Genomic DNA, 21,544 nt, shown 5'->3' on the forward strand with positions numbered 1-21,544 from the left:
TATTAAGATCATTCAAGCAGACGAATCACTAAGTAGCAATTATAGCAGGTCTTATCAATTTGCTGGAATGTGTTATTTATATACAGATTTTTGAGGAGTGAAAACATATTCCCAAGTTATCAGAGTAGTAATTCCAGCTGCTCTACTGGTGGGAATATTGTTCCATTCTTAATAAGTATGTCTACTGAAAACACTGGCTAGTCTTCCAAACCAATCTACCTAACTTGCTAGTTATTTTTAGCTGTAGTGTGCATAATATTTCCTCATGGGGGACATTGTGTTTTTCAACTTGGGTGAAGAAGATGATGCCAAGGGAGAAAGTAGACTGTCCATCTTTCCATTGTCTTCTCCTTCTTTCTATCTACAGTGAGTCTTAAGGACCAAAAGAACTAAAGATTGAAACCACTGCTGTAATGTGGTCACTCAACAAATCTTGCTTCTGTGGTAACAGTTTGTCCATCGGCCTATAGAGTTCTTTCAGAAAAAAATATAGAAGGGAAATCAGCTGCCTGCCTCCTTCCAACCCATGCCAAGCCCATTTTCTCCCTGCAGCACCATCCCTTTTGGGCAGGACAGGCAATGGGAACAATTGCTGCTACAGATGTCAGCCCAGGTCTGTTCTCCCTCTGATAGCTCACAAGCCACATATTTTTACTTGTAGGTCTTTTATTTATTGTCTCAAAGAAATGCTGTAATCTGTTCTGTACCTTTGGAAAATGATAAAATAATTAATTACTAGCACTGATTTCATACCTTTAATTTTATCTTTTAAATATTTAATATTTAAATTATTAATATTTAAAATAGTTTAAAAATCTTTTACATCTTATAACACTAAAGAGTAAGTGCTTTAAAACACTTTAATTGGTTTTTTCCTTCCTCTATTAAAAAATGAAGCATGGAGGCAAGAATATAGAGATGTATTAACTGACACTTACTTTGCTTTTGCTTCAGCATCCTCATATGCTTTATTGGAAACGTCATCCAGACCTCCAATTAAATGTTTGAAAGAGCTGAAAAATAAAGGCAAATTTTAAAGAAAAATATTGCAGCATAACTACAACACTGCAAAAACAAGCACATTACTCATGAAGTATGTTGTCCTTTCAAGGAATTTCCAAAACATTGTGGAGGAAATATGGAATAAACAAACTATCAATACACTCTATATAATTAAGGTTGCAATTGCAATCCTATAATGGTCCTGTTTGTTGTCAGTAATCAAGACTAGTGGTCTTCTTAAAACCTTTGTGTGCCTGCCCAATTCTGAGCAGCTTCAAGTTATGGCTAAAGAGGACTGAAAGAGGAATCACAAATGAGAACAAAATTTGCTGCTAGGGTAATATGCAAGAAGAATGCTCTGCAAGGCCAGCCTTTTCATGAGCTGAAGCAAATATAAATGTCCCTTCCCTGAGAAAACTACAAAAGGAGCAGATAAGAATGGTACAGTGTGAAGTATGTTCAACATGGGCTGGATCATGGATGATTACTCATAAAAGCTTTTTTGCAAAAACAGCCGGTGTATTGGCTTTTTTACCCCCCAGAGGCTATTATCTTACATGCTTATCAAAGCAAACAATGGATATGTCTTTGACAAAATCAGTACTATTTGTATGATATCATAGAGATCTCGCTCCAAGTGTTAGAAAGCACATCAGAGCTGGCTGCTAATATGGTCGTAGTAGGTCCAAATTTTAATTTTCCTTTGAAACTGAAGATTACAGGAGAGATCATACATTCTAAGTAACTAAAATTGTATTTTTAAATTAAGAGTGCTGGGGAAATCAATTCTTGGCAGACTGAACATTAATACTTATTTATCTTTTGTATTTGTCAGCTTGAATAGAGATGCAGACATATTAGGGGCATGGGCCAGAATAGTCCATTCTTAAAGGTAAAGTATCATCTGGAGAAATAAGATATTTTAATATTAAGCATCATTACAATAAAAATTCAGTAGAAACAATTAGTTAATCATCTTGGTAGTGGTAATTGTTCTGAAACAATTATAGGGAACTAACTTAAACTTCAGCAACTTTCTCAAGTAAAAACTCCCTGAACTAATTGGAAAGGTTGTCTTTTTGGCTCTGTTTTTCATTCACTTGTAAAATGCAAGATAAACATACTATATTAAACATAACAAAACCACAGCAAAAGGATTTCACAGCTTTTGACATGTGGAATTATACAGTTCCTCATTATCTCCTTCAGCCACTCATATGTGCTTCCTGCTTTTCCTGTCATTCATGCTTCACAACTTTTTTAAAAGATATACACACACAATTACAGGATCCTCTCCTCCAAACAATTAATCAGTGTACACCAGCATCCTTGGCTAATTAACAAAAAAATGTAGATTTTTACACCTTAAGTCATACTCAAATAACATTTCCAGAATAATAATGGAAAATATGACATACTTGATTAGTTAAAATATGACTGAGAAGAGAAGCCACAAGGTATGAGAATTTCCAATATTTTAACATTAAAAAGGTGCTGAGACTCAGTTCTTCTTAGACACCAGAAACCAGATATATTTGGAGAAGAGGGAAAGGTATTGTGCACATGCTCAGCTGTGTCCACTAATTTTTGCCCTACAGGGGTAAAGTATGACATTTAATGCAAATATTTTCCAGGGCCAGGGTTCTTCCCTGTCTGTCCTGCCCAGAGTGTGAGACACAAGACGGAGACAAGACTAGAAGTAATTCTTTTAATGAGAGTAACAGTAATATCAAAAGCAGTGCATTTCATAGACCTGACTATGCTGACTCACTACTGGCCCTAACTAAGCTACCTAGGCATCCTCTGCAGCATGTGGAGTAAGTTGACTCAGCACCCCAATCAGAGGGGCGCCACCTTAAGTAGGAAAGGTCTTTGCTCGTAATCTCTGACTCCTTCAAAGACCCTCCCTTTGACTGAACCGCTTCTTGCGTTGTCTTGCGCAGGGAAAGGGGGGGTGAGCCTCCACCGGCTCATTGGACAGTACAGGCTCACTAGGTGCCGGCTCGACTTCAGGGGGTGGGGAGTGAGTTGGTGGGGAGCGAGTTGGTGGGGAAATGTTTGAAGGTCCAAGCAGGGCATCCTGGGGGGTTGGAGTTGGCGTGCGCATGAGATCGCTCCCCAACGGCTCTGGCAGCGCGCTTGCAGGTGGCAAGACGTGATCAGGTGGAACCAGCTCTAAGCCGCCTGGGGGAGTGTCCAGAGAAATTGAAGGGTTGCTAACTCTCCCCCCTCCCTCAAGGCTCTCTGAAGTCTTGTCCTTCTCTGCCCACTCGCTCTGAGGCATTGGGAGTAACTTGGACTCAACACTGTCAGTTGCTATGACATGCCTGCTTTGCCAATCACCTAAGTGATGAAGGTGGCATAAGACCTGCACAGGGAAAAGAAATGAAGGAGTGGCCTGTCCAGATGATATTGCCTTGGATCAGTAACTTCCAGATTGCCTGCTGGGGGTATACAAGTGTGCTGCAAGAAAATATTTAATTAAATATGTAAAAGCTATATGGACTGCCTTCAAGTCGATTCCGACTTATGGCGACCCTATGAATAGGGTTTTCATGATAAGCAGTATTCAGAGGCAGTTTACCATTGCCTTCCTCTAGTAAAAGAGCTTTTGCACACAAAGCCTATGCCCTGCCACTGAGCTACAGAACCTTCCCAATATCCAAATCAGGATGTGGGGCTGGCTTTGAATGGAAGTCTCTATTCCCAGCCCACATCCCAATTACATTTTTCAGCACACCAACTGAGAAAGCTGATCGATAGATATTTTATGGGATGCAACAAGAAGCTGGTGCAGACATTACTGCAGGCAGTTTTCTGTGGAATTAATTGCTCATGAGTAGGTCACTTGAGACTGAAGGAGTGACTCAGGTTGTATTATGGAGCTTCCTTCTACTCAGACCTTTGGTCAAGTATTGTCTACTTCATCTGAGGCATTTTAATCTAAGTTATTTATGTAAATGTTGTAATTTTTATTTTAGATGGTGTACTTTTATATTTGTTATATTGATCTTGTAATTTTATTATTGTATATGTTTCTATGTTTGCCGCCCAGAGAGCTGTTTGCTAGTCGGGCGGGATATAAGCTGAATAAAATAAATAAAATAAAAAAATTAATCTGGCAGCCACTCTCTTCAAGGTTTCAGGCAGATAACTTTTCCAGTCTGCTACCTGGAACCCATTAATTAGAGACACTAGGGATTGAAGCTGGGGACTTCCATATACAAAGCACATGCCCTATCATGGAACAACCCTAACGATACACCTTCTTCTTCTGTGATTAGAAAAACCTCATTTTTAAAGTCATGGAGGTAGAGTATCTCTTCCTCTGACATGGCATTGGTCATGCGAGTACAATTTTTGTGTGAGCAGTTATATTCACGGTCTGCCAGCTGCAGTAACATTCTGGACCAGCTCAGTGCCAATCCTGTTTCTAAACACCATAGATTCCATCAAACTGATTGAAAGATTTGGGTCTGGCAAATGGCTTGGAACTGCAGACAGAGCCCAAACAAGCCTCAAAACTACAATATCTAAAGAAATAGTGACCTCAGGAAGTATGTTGTCCCATTGTCCCATTAAGTACATGTATCTAATTTATGTTAGACATTGATGGAGCATTACTATTTGCTACGTACTTTGCTGAAAGTAGGCTGCCCTGACCAAAACGCAAACACAAATACCCACTGCCATGTAATTTCCTTTCTGAAATATCTTTTGAAATAAATCACTGAAAAGGGAAACATTTGACAAGGTTTAAAAAAGAAACTAAAGGCAACAGCATTTGTGTGTGTGTGCTGAAACCTAGTATAAATGACTGTCAAAAATACTGCAAATTTTATTAATCAGTGCTTCACTACTAAAGAAATCATCCATAAGGTAAAAGGTTTGTTTTGTTTAAATAATAAAATTGCAATCTAGTCTTTCCGTGCAGGGGAGTTAAAAGAGAAGTAAAGGTGCATAGCTACTCCTCAGACCCAGGCCAGCTTCTGACAGAGCTGAGCTGAAATAAAAGGACTTATTTTCTAGGAAACATTGTATGATTTTTCCTTTTCTCACCTCCCTAGAAAAAAGGTCCCTTTGCAGAAGTGTCTCCAAATAATCTCCACCACTACATCTGGGGCATTGTGGTGGATGCAGAATGGTGCTGCTGCCGCCACTTGCGAGGGCACCCAGAAATAGGGTGAAGAATTTCAAGAGGCCATCTGTGCATAGGCAGTCTAGTCTATGTTGGAGGGGGAAGCCCTTACTGGGTGTATTGCTCAGGAAGAGTCAGGGCAGACCAGGATATAATGGCCATGTGAATCTTTCAACCAGTTTGTAGTCCAAAGGCACCCAAGAGGCACCCGGAAGAAGGCCTGATGACGGCTTTTCAAGAAGAGTTGAAACACATTGGCATGGTTGCCTCTGTCCAGTCTGAAGGACTCCTCATCCGAAGGAGGTTTTCCTTATGAAAAGCTCCTTACAGGAGCTGAAGACAGGCACCAGCCAAAAGTGATCCCAATCCTCCAAATCTGAGGAGGAGCAATCTGTGTGCAAATACACATGTCCTCTGAGTACAGGGGACTGGTTGCTCTTCAGAAAGGGGGAGTGGAAGGCTGCCATTGCAATGCAAGACACAATTGCCAGGTAGCACAGAGCCAGTACAAACCCACTTCCTGATGTCATGATGTATACACATAGCTTACACACCCTGATGTCTGCACAGTGATTTGTATTCTACCTTTGTTTTAACAATGTTTTTTAGACAAGTGCAAAAGAAAAAGGTAAAATGGTAGGAAGAAAATGTAACAGCCCCAACAACAAATCTCCTGATGACCACTCCAAAGGCTTTATATAGGCCTTTCCCAACTTTTGGGTCCCGTGATGTTGCTCGACTATAATTCCCATAGTTCCTTACCATCAACCATGCTAGCTGGAGCTAATAGGAGTTGTAGTCTGACAATATCCGTGGCTCAAAAGGTTGGGAAAGGCTGAGATAGATGTTAAATAGCACTAGGGACAAGATGAAATCCTGCAGAATCCACTCAGCATAACTGCCATGGGGCAAAGCTGCTTTCTGAAAATGTCTCTGCAGGTAGGAAAGTGGAATTTCATTCCTCCAGCTCCCAACCAACAGAGCTGATCTAGCAAGATATTGCAGTCAATGGTATCAAAAGCTGCTGAGAGAACCAACATGGTCGCACTCGCCCTGCTCCTCTCTCAATAAAGGTCATCCATTAGGGTGACAAGGTTGCTTCAGTCCCCAAAGTAGGTCTGAACCCTGACTGGAATGGGTCCAGATAATCAGTTTCCTTCATGAATGGCTGAAGCTGAATGGCCACTACCAACCTGAGCACCTTTCTTTAAAAGGGGATATTTCCAAATGGGAAATAGTTATCAAATACTTCCAAGTCCAATGTGGATTTCCTGAGCAGCAGATGTACTACAGCATATATAATGCAGTACCCCAGGATCCCCCTTGGCAGAACTTGGAACTATTTTTTGACAAACTTCTATCCAGATACCCATCATATGAACTCCTCTTAGGAGGGGACTTTAATGCTAGGATGGCAAAAAATAACTCACTGGTTGATGACTCAACCAATGAACTCCCAGGGCATCTACCATTATTGAATAGATCTGTTCAGGACCCTGTAATCAACAAACATGGTATAGCACTTTCGCAACTAATTCAAAAATTTGATTTGATTTGTCTAAATGGTTCTCCTTTAAACACATCCAAAGGATCATTTACTTACCTAGCAAGTCAAGGGGCCAGTTTAGTTGATTACTTTTTAGGTACACATAACATAATAAATAGAGTAAAAGATCTTAATATACTATCGAGACCTGAAAGTGATCATCTCCCACTAAGCCTAACTCTAATATCTTACTCTAAAAATAGTGCTAACTTTAAAAAAACTGCTGCTATAGAATCTATGCATAGGTATAGACAACATAAATGGACACAATCGGTTGGGAATAAGGCCCATTCCATACTACTAACATATCCATTTCCTTATTTACAACAGCTAGCCATAACAAATTCCCAGAATCCTATTAGAATTTATGATAAATTAATTGATGAACTTTGCCCTAGAATTACAGCCATAACTATGACATCGGATACATTTCAACCCAAATCGCGGTTTGATGATGAGTGCAGGAGGTCAAAGAAACAATTAATCAGGCAAATTAAAATCTTCAGAGCTAACAATCAATCTGATATTTTCCAACAGCTCACACTTCAGAGGAGAGCTTATAAATCCCTTCTAAAGTCCAAAAAACTCGCTTTTTATCAAGCAAATTGGAGGTCTTTGGATAAAGCTGCGCGTTCGGGACACGAGAAAGAATTTTGGAGCCTTTTACAGGGGCAGTTCAAACCAAAGAACTATACAGCCTTGCCCCCAATTATGCAAGAGGAATGGATGGCACATTTTAGTTTAATTTTTGGTAGCTCCTTTTCCATACAAACTGTGGACATATCGAATGAGCTTGAAAACCTCCCATTATGGCCTAAAATCACCACTGACGAGATCGAGAGGCTAGTGCATTCCATGAAAACTGGAAAAGCTCCTGGGGAGGATATGCTACCTCTTGATTTCCTGCTTCAGGATATAGCCTGGTGGGCTCCCCTCCTTGCGGCCCTCTTTACCAATATCAATAATACAGGATGCATCCCGAAGGGATGGCATACAAGCATAGTGGTTCCGATTTTTAAAAAAGGGGACCCCACTAACCCATCAAACTATCGTCTGATAAGTCTTCTAGACGTAACAGCAAAGATATACAATCGCTTCCTCCTAAATAAATTAAATGATTGGGAGCAAGCAAACTCAATTATACATGAGGCCCAAGCAGGCTTCAGAACAAAACGGAACACAATTGACCAGGCCTTTATTTTGTATCATTTATTAAAAAAAACAAAGAAAAAAATTTGGCCATCTCTATACATAGCATTTGTCGATTTTTCTTCGGCATTTGATACAGTGGACAGAGGCCTTTTATGGCAAAAGTTAGCCCAATCGAATATTGACCGCAGACTGCTCTGGCTGATTAGGGCTTTATATCAATCAAATAACATTCAAGTACGACTTGGTTTCAATGGCGCCCTATCAAATAAAATTCCAGTATCCAGGGGAGTTAAACAAGGGTGCCTATTGGCCCCCTTTCTATTTAACTTCTTTATAAATGACCTTGCTGAGGCAGTATCTTCGACCTCCTTTTTTCCTCCCTCAGTAGGCAATAAAAAGGTTCCTATCCTTTTATATGCGGACGACGTGGCCATGTGCTCCTTGAATAAAATCGGTCTTAAACGAATGCTCAATAAATTAGATGAATATTGCCGAGTACAGAAATTAAAGATCAACCACACAAAATCTAAGATTATGGTTTGCGGCAAATTCTCTAAAGCTAAGAATATCTGGTTATTAAATGGGTCCCCAATTGAACAGGTCGCATCATTTAAATATCTTGGAATACACCTGTCCAACAACCTCTCATGGGCAGCTCAAATTAAAGCCATGTCACTTGCCGGAACTCAAATCCTAGGCCTGACCAGAAGGTTTTATTTTTCGCAGGGAGGCCAATTAGTTCTTCCTATGGTTAAAATACTCAAATCTAAAATAATACCAAAGATCTTGTATGGTTCAGAACTGTGGGGCCTCTCAGCTAGTAGCAAACTAGAGTCAACTCAAAATGCATTTATGAGACTAGTATTAGGTTTACCAATGGGGACGCCAGCAGCTCATTTAAGAGCTGAAATGGGACTACCATCGATTGCAGCTCGTATTGACCTGGCCAATTTAAGATATTGGCAGAGAATCCTTAAAATGGAGGATTCAGCTCTGGTGAAACAATGCTGGTTGGAACAAATGCAAATCGAGGGTTTGGCCTCTGAATATCTAAAGTTACTGGCAAAATACGATCTCTCCCAGCCTGATGTACTGAATTTAAACAGATTAGCCCTTCGTAACTTAATTTTTGAGAATGATGCTAGCCAAGATCGAGCTTATATCATGACGGCCCCCTACTCTCGTTGGTACCCACGCTTTAAACTAAACCACTTTATGTCCAACTATCTTGATACTCTGGATAGAGTTAAAATCAGAAGAGCTTTTACAGCTCTTCGATTCCAAGCTATGCCCTCGACCTTTCTAGATGGCAGGTATAAAGGCATCCCTCTGGCTTCACGTCAATGTTCATACGGCTGTACTGCTGTAGACGAAATTGATCATTATTTACTACACTGTCCTCTCTATGAACAACCTAGAAAAAAATTCTTAAAAACACTTTTAGAACCAATAGTATCTTACCCTGATGAGATTAAGGTAATTATACTTCTATCGGACTACTCTAGATCAGTTTCCCTCGCGGTCGCAAATTTTGCGATTGCCGCACAAAAACTGAGGGACCTTTTTATCCTTGGTTAACAGTTTTATAGGCGTATCCTGCCTTTTCTGTTTTAATATATTGCTGACATACTCTTAATATATTGTTTATATCTGTATATGTATTTGCATAAGGCTTATGGCTTGGATTGCAATAAAGTTTGTTACTACAGCCTCCTTAACAACTGCAGGAACCTGCCCTTCCTGCAGACATGCATCCACTACACTGGGACCTACCTAGTCAATTCTCTCCAGCTAGATTTAATCAGCCACAGAAGACAAAGATTGGGTGTGCATGTGTAATCCACGGTTTTGAACTAGGTTTGTCATATACTTTGGAAAGCATCTTGGCAGAAACAGTCAGGTGTTCTCTGAGCTTGTTGGGCTTAGATTCTGTTTTGGGAGTCCAACTGTCTATGCTGGGTGCTTCTCCTCTGTCATTCCTTCTCGAATTTAGACTTGTAACAACAAATATACTTTCACAAAGACACCCAACAACTCCAGTGATGTCTACTCGAAAGGAAACTGCCCCTGCAAATGTTTCTCTAATCATATGACTGCTTGGGGTAATAGAAGTTAAAGAATTCTATTATTTTTATGCACCATCCTGCAGAGTCAAACAAATTTGCACAATGACAACACAGCAAGTTTCGGCAGGGGGCGAGGGTGGAGAGAGACTGTGGTAGCATAATTGCATTCATTATAAAATAAAACACAGTTATGGATGTAGAAACCTCCAAAAAACCCAGATGATATATTTAAAATAAAATGATTATTGCTGAATCTATTATGGAACACACGATCACAATAATGCATCTCTTACAGATGGAAATGGAAACCAAGGGAAAAGTTTATAATTTAAATGTGTTTTCAATGACATGTAACTTAAGAGCGTTTACTCTTTAAATTGTGTATGTATATTAGGTAGATATCTCAGGTTTGGCCACAGCATAGAGAAGTTCATCAGGAGGGCTTTAAGCTGAATCCTAAGCAGGAGGGAGACATAAACTTGGTGGTAATGACTGATGAAGGCTTGTGCACAGTAACGGGAATAGAGAGATCAGCTGTAATAGGGCCCAGTAACAGTCCTCAGAAAAATGTAGTAAGGAAGCCAAGCCATAAATCACATGGTCATCGATGTCTGTATACTAATGCGCAGAGCATGGGGGGAAAGCAGGATGAACTTGAACTCTTAATACAGGAGGGTAATTATGACAATAGGTATAACTGAAACTTGGTGGGATGACTCCCATGACTGGAATAGAGCAACTGAAGGATATAACTTGTTCAAAAAGAACAGAAGGAATAAAAAGGGAGGTGGAGTCATGCTATATGTTAAAAATATATATCCCTGCACAGAAATACAGGAAGATGAGCTTGGTAGTTCCACCAAGAGTATTTGGATTAAAATTAATGGAGCAAGTAGTAAAAGAAATGTGGTGCTTGGAGTCTACTACCGACCACCCAATCAAGGAGAAGACAAGAATGTAACTTTTGAAAAGCAAATTGCCAATGTTTCGATAAGGCATGATGTAGTAGTAACGGGGGACTTCAATTTATCCCGATATCTGTTTGGAGACAAATTCTGCCAACATGGCCCCTCCAAGAAATTTCTTACTTGTGTTGGAGATAACTTTATCCTACAGAAAGTGGAGGAAGCAACCAGAGGATCAGCTATCCTCAACTCGATTCTAACCAATACAGATGATTTGTTGGATGAAGTGGCAGTTACGGGAACTCTGGAGGAAAGTGACCACACCATACTTGAATTCTTGATTTTAACAGACGTGAAAGCTGAGAGTAGCCATACGCACACCCTGAACTTCAGGAAAGCTGATTTTAATAAACTCAGAACAATTGTAAGTATGGTTCCATGGCAAGCAACTCTAATGAGAAAAGGAGTCCAAGATGGGTGGGAGTTTCTAAAAAATGAAATACTAGAAGCGCAGTGGCAAGCAATTCCAACAAGGAAAAAAGGGGGGAAACAGCAGAAGAAGCCACTGCAAACAAAGCCCTATGAGGAGAGACTGAAAGAACTGGGCATATTTAGCCTAGAAGAGAGAAAACTGAGGGGAGATATGATAGCATTCTTCAAGTACATGAAAGGTTGTCACACAGAGGAAGGACCGGGATCTCTTCTCGATCATCCCAGAGTGCAGGAAAAGGAATAATGGGCTCAAGTTGCAGGAAGCCAGATTTCGATGGAGCATCAGGAAAAGCTTCCTGTTAGAGCCATACAACAATTGAACCAATTATCTAGAGAGGTAGTGGGCTCTCTGACACTAGAGGCATTCAAGAGGCAGCTGGACAGCCATCTGTCAGGAATGCTTTGATCTGGATTCCTAAATTGAGTAGGGAGTTGGACTTGATGGCCTTATAAGCCCCTTCCAACTCTAGTATTCTATGATTCTATGAACAGATAATTTATAAAAAGAGATGAAACTGAGCCACATACATTCCATAAAACTAGAGAAGAATTTGAAACTTATAGTCCTGAACTCAAAAACGCTTGCTTAACAACCCTCTAAATCTTCATGGCGATCAGAAAGTATCGAGAGGTCAAACTCTACAGAGAGAGAAAAAAACTCAGACCCCTTTTGGACTTTCTTCTCTGAGCTCATAATCTGTTGAAATTCATTAAAAATCAGCCATGTTCACAGAGTACACTTTGATTTCACATGAGACAGTCATGGCTTCCCTCAGAGAATCCTGGGAAGTGTAGTTTGTGAAGGGTGCTGAGAGGAAACTCTTATTCCCCTGAGAGAGCTTCAGTGGCCAGAGTGGTTTAACAATCAGCTGCTCTGGTTGAAGCTCTGTGAGGGGAACAGGGCATCTCCTAGCAACTCTCAGCACCCTTCACTAACTACACTTCCCAGGATTCTTTGAGAGAAGCCATGACTGTCCAAAGTGAAATAAAGGCCTGGTGTGGATGTGGCCAGGGACAGCTTTGGTTTAAATTTGGGTGGGAGGCTACATGTGACTGTTGTAGAATATAAAGGTGGGGAAAATGCTGAAAAGCAATGATACTGTTCACAATGTTTTCTTTTTGTAAAATAAAGGAGGTTCCCCTCTGCCCAGTGCCCACTCACCCAATCTCATCCCCTCCCCCTCCTCCTACCCTCCCTGCCCCTCCACCGGGTCAGTGTTCGACTATGACCTGGGAGACCAGGGTTCGAATCCCCACACAGTCATAAAGCTCACTGGGCCAGTCACTGCCTCTCAGCCTCAGAGGAAGGCAATGGTAAAATCACCTTCAAATACTGTTTACCATGAAAACCCTATTCACAGGGTCGCCATAAGTCGGATCAACTTGAAGGCAGTCCATTTCCATTTTCAAACATGATTGCACAGAAATAAATCCCATTGAACACAAAAAGTATGCAACTGATCAAACCCACCCTCCCTTCTCCTCCCTCCTATCGCCTCCCTCCCCTCCCCCTCCAATCCCCTCCTTCTCCATCCCTCCCCGTCCTCCGCCTCCTTTCCATGGTCAGTTTTACCTATCTTAACCATGATTGCATGGCAGTAAATACCATTAAACTCAATAAGCATGCAATTTATAGTGTTTTAGTGCTTTGTTTGCTGCCCTGGGCTCCTGATGAGAGGAAGGGTGGGATACAAATAAAATAAATAAATAAATGATCAAACCTGCCCTCCCCTCCCCCTTCCTTTGCCCCTTCCTCTCCAATCTCCTCATTCCCCCTCACCCTTACACTTCCCTCTCCCCTCCCTTTCTCCTTCCCTCTCAGCTCCCCTCCCCCTGTTCCCCCCATGGTCAGTTTAACCAATCCTAACCATGATTACATAGGAGTAAATCCCATTGACCTCAATAAGCATGCAAATGATCAGACCTGCCTTTCCCCTCCTTACCCTCTCCTCTCCCTTCTTCCTCCCCTCTCCCTTCCTCCTCCCCTGCCTACTCCAGTCCTCCCTCCCTCCCGCTGATCAGTTTTACCTATCCTAAGCATGATTGCACGGGAGTAAACCCCACTGAACACTAAACATGCAAATGATCAAACCTACCCTTCTCCTCCCCTCCCCCTCCCCCTCCTCCCTGCTTCCATCCCACTCCTCCCCTCTGCCATTCTGCTCCTCCCTCCTCCTCCTCTCCTCCTCCCCATCTCCTGTGGTCAGTTTCACCTATCCTATGCATGATTGCAGGGGAGTAAATCCCACTGAACTCAATAAGCATGCAATGATCAATCCATTCTCAGCAAACTTCCACAGGATGCCATTTTTTACCTCCCGGATTAAAAAGGAGAGAAATTTACTAATAGACAAAAAACCTGGTGGTTTAAGAACACACCTATAGTCCACAGATATTTCTGACAAACTTTAAAAAGCTGCAAAATTGGGCAGCATTCACTATAGCTGCCCAATTTCCCTGCTTTTTAAAGTTTGATAGAAATATCTGTGGACTATAGGTACATTCTTAAACTGCCAGGTTTTTTGTCTATTAGTGAATAGAGATAAATCCAATGTTCATGTCAGTATCCAATTCAAGCCCCATTTTCTGCCCTCACTGCACTTCCACAAATGTGCCAAAAATGTTCACGGAAGTATATTTAGCACAATCCTAGGGGGAACAATATTAAACTAAATGGATCCTTGTTCTAACCCAGCAGTGCTCTTTTGGTGTTTATATTCACTTTTTAATTGTCTCTTTTGTTGTGTCTTTGGATTGCAACACATAAACTCATTTGAGTAGATCAAATGGGGAATTGCAGGAAATGCCTCTATGATAGACAAGTTTAGTTTAAACCTGCAAACTATTCCCAGCATGGTATTTCAGTTCATGTCATTGGTATTCTGTCAGTACTAATGAGGTTTTCTTTCTTTAAAAAGAAACCCAAACAACAGATTCATAGAATTAATGTTGGAAATACTTGGTAGATCCATTACTGTTATATTACACCAGCTGTCCTAAGTCAGACTATTTTAAGTCCTAACCTGTCTATCACGTACATCTGTTGTTAACATGGAGGTGGTTTCAAATAACAATTTTTTTCGTGCCACTATATTTTTACCCTTCAATTTCTTAATGTTTAAACATGGGGTTCTGTTTCAGAACAGGCACTTCTTTCCCTCTAAATTAGCTAGTGTCTTACGTTTTATGATCCAACAATAACTTTTGAGTTCTTGGATGTCCTCTTCCAAAAGGAAAGGCTGTGATTTCCAACTTCTTATCCAGGAATGTATTCACTAATAGGCAAAAAATAGGGATTGAATTTGAATGTATAGATCAATCTATTAGGATGCTCAAAATACACAACATGTTCAAGAAAATATATGCCAAAACACATATTTAAATAAAATGTAAAAATATTCACTAATAGGCAAAAAAACTTGCAGTTTAAGAATGTACCAATAGCCTACAAATATTTCTATTAAACTTTAAAAAGCAGGGAAATTGGGCAGCTATAGTGAATGCATCAGGGGAGCAGGAGACCTGACCTCCTCTCTGAGATATTGTACTGCCCTACAAATCTGTCAAAATGCAAACACAATTTGGGTTGGTCTTTCACAGTCAAATCCACTTGCTGTGTAGCTTGGAAGAATTTGGTAACGTGCATATGGTGAGTGTTGGCAACACTTGCCATCTCCAAAGATGGAGAATTACATTTTTGTATGTTTGTTGGTGTTCTTCTTACTTTGCTTCTTTTCTGTTTTACTATTGTTTCTACAGAGAATCTAATCTAGAAAATTTTATTCCATCATTATTCATCCTAGAAACCTGTGTCAAATTTATTTTTATTAATTTCAAAGCCTTTTTATTGGTCAAAGTCATATGATGGTGAAGACAGCTTTTTGTCTTTCAAACTGGAGGTTATGTTCTATTTCTATTTGGGGTGCATTAACAGTTGAATCTGAAACTGCAGTCTGATGTAAAATCTGACTGATTACAATATGTTGCTACTTAAGCAGTGACTCTAGCTGTTGGAAAAAACAAACTTGGCCTGCACCAAGATGCATGTTTTCAGCCTGTTATGTTTAAACCACTCCACTTAAGGCAAGGTGGGCATGGTCAATTAAAAACGTAGAGCATACCTTGAATTTTGCTAGATTTCACCTCCCACTGTTTTATCTTGTGCAAACTGAGACACTCCTGATGTTCACTGGGAGACTATTCTGCAGAATAGTCAGTGCCATTATTCCACAGTTATTTTTGGAGTTTTTTTAGTGTAAATTTTGCAAAGTGTTGCTGTACTTCACATATTCGTAGAAATAGAAACAAAAGAAAATGATTTCCTATAGGAAACTTCACAAAAATTGCAAAGTAAATCAGACATATTTAAAGTGACTATCTGAACTATATCAGCTGTCTGAACAATGTTGTTTCCCAGCTGCTAAAACAAGATCAGCACAGGACATGTATTGTTTCTATTATTTGGGCTGATTGCAGGTGTTGCCACCACTGACCATATGCTCAGAGGCACATGTTACCAAATTCTTCCAAGCTACACAGGAAGTGGATTGGACTGGGAAAGACCAACCCAAATTGTGTTTGCATTTTGACAAATTTGTAGGGCAGTCCAATATCTCAGAGTGGAGGTCAGGTCTCCTGTTCCCCTGGTGCATTCACTATAGCTGCCCAATTTCCCTGCTTTTTAAAGTTGGATAGAAAAGCTGTGGGCTATAGGTACGTTGTTAAACTGCAAGGTGTTTTGCCTATGAGTGAATTTCTCTGCTTTTTAATTCGGGAGGTAAGAAATGGGATCCTGAGCAAGTTTGCTGAGAATGGATTGATCATTTGCATGCTTATTGAGTTCAGTGGGATTTACTCCCCTGCAATTATATTTAGGATAGGTGAAACTGACCACAGGGGATGCAGAGACGAGGAGGAGGAGGAGGGAAGGGCAGAGGGGAGGAAGGGGATGAGAGCAGGCAGGAGGGGGAGGGGAGGAGAAGGGCAGGTTTGAGCATTTGCATGTTTATTGAGTTCAGTGGGATTTACTCCCATGCAATCATGCTTAGGATAGGTAAAATTGACCAGGGGAGGAGGGAGGGAAGGCTGGAGTGGGCAGGGGAGGAGGAAGGGAGAGGAGAGGGCACGAGGAAGGGAGAGGAGAGGGGAAGGAGGGGAAAAGCAGGTCTGATCATTTGCATGCTTATTGAGGTCAATGGGATTTACTCCTCTGCAATCATGGTTAGGATAGGTAAAACTTTCCATGGTGGAGGAGGAGGGGGAAGGGAGAGGAGAGGGAAGGAGAAAGAGAGGGGAGCGGAAGGAAGGGGAAGGAGGATATTGGAGGGGGATGGGCAAAGGAAGGAGAGGGAGGGCACGTTTGATCATTTGTATGCTTATTGATTTCAATGGAATTTACTCCGATGCACTCATGTTTAAGATAGGTAAAACTGACCATGGGGAGGAAGAGGAGGAGGGTGAGGATGGGGAGGGTGAAGGAGGGGATTAGAAGGGAAGGGGGAAGGAGGGGGAGGAAAGGGGCAAGAGGGACAGGTAGGAGGGAGGAGAAGGGAGGGTGGGTTTGATCATTTGCATACTTTTTTAGTTCAGTGGGATTTATTTCTGTGAAATCATGTTTAGGATAGGTGAAACTGACCTGGGGGAGTGGCAGGGAGGAGAGGGGGAGGAGATTGGGTGGGTGGGCAGAGGGTAAGCCTCTTTCCTTTACAAAAGGAAAACATTGTGAACAAGATCATTGCTCTTTCCCCCCACCTTTTTATTCTGCAGCAGGCACATGTAGCTTCCCACCCAAATTTAAGCCAAAGATGTCCCTGGCCACATCCACACTAGACCTTTTTTTCACTTTAGATAGCCATGGTTTCTCCCCAAAAAATCCTGGGAAGTGTAGTTAGTGAAGGGTACTGAGAGTTGCTAGGAGATGCCCTGTTCCTCTCACAGAGCTTCAATCAGAGTGGCTGTTAAACTACTCTGGTCACTGGAGCACTGTCAGGGGGACAGGAGTCTCCTCTCAGGACTCTTCACAAACTACACTTCCCAGGATTCTTTGGGGGAAGCCATAACTGTCTAAAGTGAAAAAAGGCCTGGTGTGGGTGTGGCCCCCAATTAGGCAAACCAAGCGGCTGTGAGTCTGGCTTTTAGAACCCTGACAGTTGGTCCTTACTGAGCATGCCTGACATTATCATTCAGTTCAAGGTAAAAATTCTTAAATTAATTAAAAATCAGTCAGGCATTCTTTAAACTTTTAAACTTCAGAAAATGAAGGTAAAAGTATTATTTTATTTATTTATTTATTATTTGATTTATATCAAATAATATGGGGCAAATAATATTGAGTAGAGGGCAAAGTCAGTAATAGGATTACAGGTACTCAGTGAACACAGCTGGTTTTTAATTAATTTCAACAAATTATGAGTACTCTGACAGAAAAAAGTCGAAAAAGGGTCTGGGTTTCCCCCCCCCCTCTTTTCAGACTTTGAACTCTCAATTCTCTGTGACTGTTTTGTGTATCACCATAAAAATTTACAAGGTTCTTAATCAAGTGTTTCTGCATTCAGGATGATAAGTTTTGTAAGGTTGTGTTTTGAAATGAGCTTATGGGAGACATCAGGATGGCATGGGGGTATTTTCAATTTAACATTGCAGAATTTGAAAAATCTATGTTGGCTATAGTATACAGCCACTCTCGTGGCTGTATAATAAACAATGTTTTTCAAGAATAAAATAAAATTACCATAGAATAATACTGCTGACATCCAAGACAGGAGGACAGGGCTATCAATGGCTATCAATGGCTACTAGCCATGATGGCTGTGCTCTGCCACCCTAGTCAGAGGCAGCATGCTTCTGAAAACCAGTTGCTGGAAGCCTCAGGAGGGGAGAGTGTTCTTGCACTCGGGTCCTGCTTGCGGACTTCCCCCAGGCACCTGGTTGGCCACTGTGAGAACAGGATGCTGGACTAGATGGGCCACTGGCCTGATCCAGCAGGCTCTTCTTATGTTCTTAAGACCAATACTTTTTGAGGTGCCATAAAACTTGGGTTATTTTTATGAGCAATATATACCTTCTGTACTGAATCTCCTTAATATTTTCCATCTATGACCAAATGAACGAACCTGAAATGCCCTATTTATTTGCTTTCCTATTTATATAGGCAATACCAAATTTTCACATTCTGCAGTTTAGTGAATGCTGCCTTTGAAAGAGAAACTCTAGTTTTATATTGAAAATGTAAAATAACGAATATCATAAGCAGTCCTCTTGTACCAGGGGGCATCACACAATAGAATAATCTATGACTAATATGACTAATCAAATGATTGGTCTCATTATTTGTCCACAATTCAGGTATGTCAAATATAACTGAGAGCATAAAGCTCTGACATTTATACTAATGTAAAATAAAGGGTATCAGCAATAAAGAAGACTGAACAGACTGCAGTCCTAAGCACATTAATGTGGAAGAGTCAGGAAAGTCAATGGGATTTGCTTCCAAATAGATGTGTTTAGGATTAAACTATAAAGCAAAGGTTTGGGGCTGCAATTTTGTATTGAGTTGGATAATGATCCTCAACATTTATGTGAGAATCACCTGTTCTGAAATTCAACACATTCTGTTTTACACAGGGGCTTTATTATAGGGAAATTTGTTCACAACTATGTCCCATTATTAAAGTCCATGAAATGTTTGGCAAGAAGAGCTTTGCTATATATACACATGAAAGCAGGAAGGTACCAGATGCCCATTGCAGTACTCATCTGTTGGACTGTGATCCATACTAATCCAGGAAAGCATGTGGGCAGATCTTCATATACAGGAAACCTTTTCCTTTTTTTTTTAAAACCGAAAGAAATATTCTTCACTTACTCTGCCATGCTGATAAGTAGATGCAGAACACACACACTCTGTGTGTATATACATTATAATCACAGGTAAAGGATAAAAACAGATAACATTGATATATTTTCTGATATAAGGTTTCATTTGGGGGGGCTAAATGGCTTTGTAATGTGAATGCAAAATGTACATTGTAATTCACATGTAAAAAATATTTCATATACATTAATTTGATAACAAATGCCTTTCTTATGCTTTCTGTTCAGTTTTAATAATCTCTCATGTTTACACAGATTGTGCAGGAGGTGATCAAAAATTCATGTAGAATGCTACTAGCCTGGTCAAGTTGGAATCCATAGGATTTAGATGCTCAGCTACCTGTAATTAAATTTATCTGGATTACACTCAATTCCCCCAATTCAGTGGTCCTGGGAGAGCAGAATGTTTCATTCAGTTCAATGGTAAGGGTATTCTGTGGGTATAGTCCCTTTGTTCCTGATGAGCTACCACCTTCATTGAAGTGAACAGAACCTGAGAACATAAGAACAGCTCTTCTGGATTGGGTCATAGAATGATAGCATAGTTAGGGTTGCCATATTTCAGTTCCACAAATCCAGGCAGGCTGACTTGCATATTATGCAATTTTTGCTAATTATGCAAATTAAGCATATTAATGGTTGCATCATCCAGTTGTTTTGTTCTTGTGCCTAGTAATTACCACTAAGAACTGGGGAGGATGTAAGGAAACTTTTAAAAAAGCACCTTACATTTGCAGCCTTAAATGCCTAGATTCTAGTTTCTAATACTATGGAATATTTATTTATTAAGAGGATTTATATCCACCATTAAAAACAGAGCTCAGAGCAGTTTACAAACATAATAAAAACAATAAAAATACACAAGCAATATAGAAACATAATAAAATACAAAATGGAAACAAATATAAAACAGTCAATGCAGGAGTATAAAAATCAAGTATAAAACAAAAAACCAGAAAAGCATCAATTAAAAGCAATATTGTGACCAAGAGGTTGTCTGTACCAACAATTAGGAAATGTGAAATGAACACACCACTACATCTTGTAATGCAGACAGAAATAAAGATTTCAATATTATCACTTCAGTCAATCATCTTATCTAAGGAGAGTAGTGTCTGAGCATGTGAGAAGTGTCTTTAATACACTGATACTCACATACCAGCTCAGGGAGAGGGGAAACACAGCCTTCTATGATAAAGGCTGGAACTTGATGGGGACTTGAGTGATGGCACCTCTTTTTTAAAAAAATGAAATAAAAAAACAGTGAATTCTAGAGACCTGGCAAGCTATGCTAGCATTAGACATGGCAGCTGTTCCATTCTGATAGGTCTTAAGAGAGAAAAAGCCGTTGTTATTGGTCTTAAGGAGGGGAAATGTTACACTCCCCTACTGCATTGAATAATAGTCAGTCTGTTTGTATATACGTATATGTACGTGTGTGTATATATGTATACATACAACTATCCACTCCTGGGAAAGAAATGAAGGAGGGTGATCTTTGGTGAGAAGGATATGTATCAAAAAATACTTTTTAGCCTTTTCTGCTGAACAGAGGCTCTGCTGGGCAACAGAGTGAGTGAGGCTGCATTCCAATGCAACTTTACTTGGAAGTAAGCACCATTTAACAGGGTGAGGGCAGGGCCGAAAAATGCAAATACTAATACCACAGCCTCTTCTACAGAGAGGTTTGCTTTATATCTTGTATTTGTTCAGGGGAGAGACCATCTGGTAGATTCATACCCCTTTATTCCATCCTCCATGATGGCAGGATTCACCACTTAAGACACATATCCTAAAACAGAGGCAATTCAGATGAAGGCTGCTTCTCCTTGCTGACTCAACCAGAAAGTCTATGGATAAGGGGTGGAGCTGCATGTGTTGATCAAGTGAGCATGTGCAGTTTTCTAAACTGCTAGATTCTGCATATGCAGCAGGTAGGCAGACTAATATTCTTGATTTCCCCAGGACAGCTGTGGTGTCCCTCATTGGCTAAGAATAATGCCAAGCGAGAATAAGCTGATTTCTCACAAAATGGGCAGAAAACTGCCTCCATATTTTGCCTTGTATCCTAGAGACTTGCCTCTTATTTTAGATGAAAGCTAAGAATCCAGGCCATCTAATGGGCTAAGCAGACACTGAGTAGCATGGCTAGAATTTGGGCAAAACCTGGCTAACCAGGCTACATGGCAACCATAAGAATAGTATAGTTGAAAGGGATCTAGAAGGCCATCGAGTCCAACCCCCTGCTCAATGCAGGAATCCAACTTAAAGCACACCCAACAGATGGATATCTAGCTGCCTCTTGAATGCCTCCAGTGTTGGAGAGCCCACCCCCTCCCTGGTAATTGGTTCCACTGTCATATTGCTCTAA

At 40.5% G+C, this 21,544-nt stretch overlaps 1 protein-coding gene across 12 annotated transcripts in view; it reads right to left on the reverse strand.

The window, feature by feature from the left end:
• The window catches only part of PRKG1 (protein kinase cGMP-dependent 1), a 1,123,517-nt gene that overhangs the window by 137,699 nt on the left and 964,274 nt on the right, over positions 1 to 21,544 (reverse strand). For all 12 annotated transcript variants that reach the window (XM_061635360.1, XM_061635359.1, XM_061635362.1 and 9 more), the window contains one exon: positions 939 to 1,013. In XM_061635360.1, coding sequence (XP_061491344.1) covers positions 939 to 1,013 — 75 coding nt within the window. The remainder of the gene's footprint in view (positions 1 to 938; positions 1,014 to 21,544) is intronic.

Source organism: Rhineura floridana, chromosome 7 (assembly GCF_030035675.1).
Source record: "Rhineura floridana isolate rRhiFlo1 chromosome 7, rRhiFlo1.hap2, whole genome shotgun sequence".
NCBI classification, from domain to species: domain Eukaryota; kingdom Metazoa; phylum Chordata; class Lepidosauria; order Squamata; family Rhineuridae; genus Rhineura; species Rhineura floridana.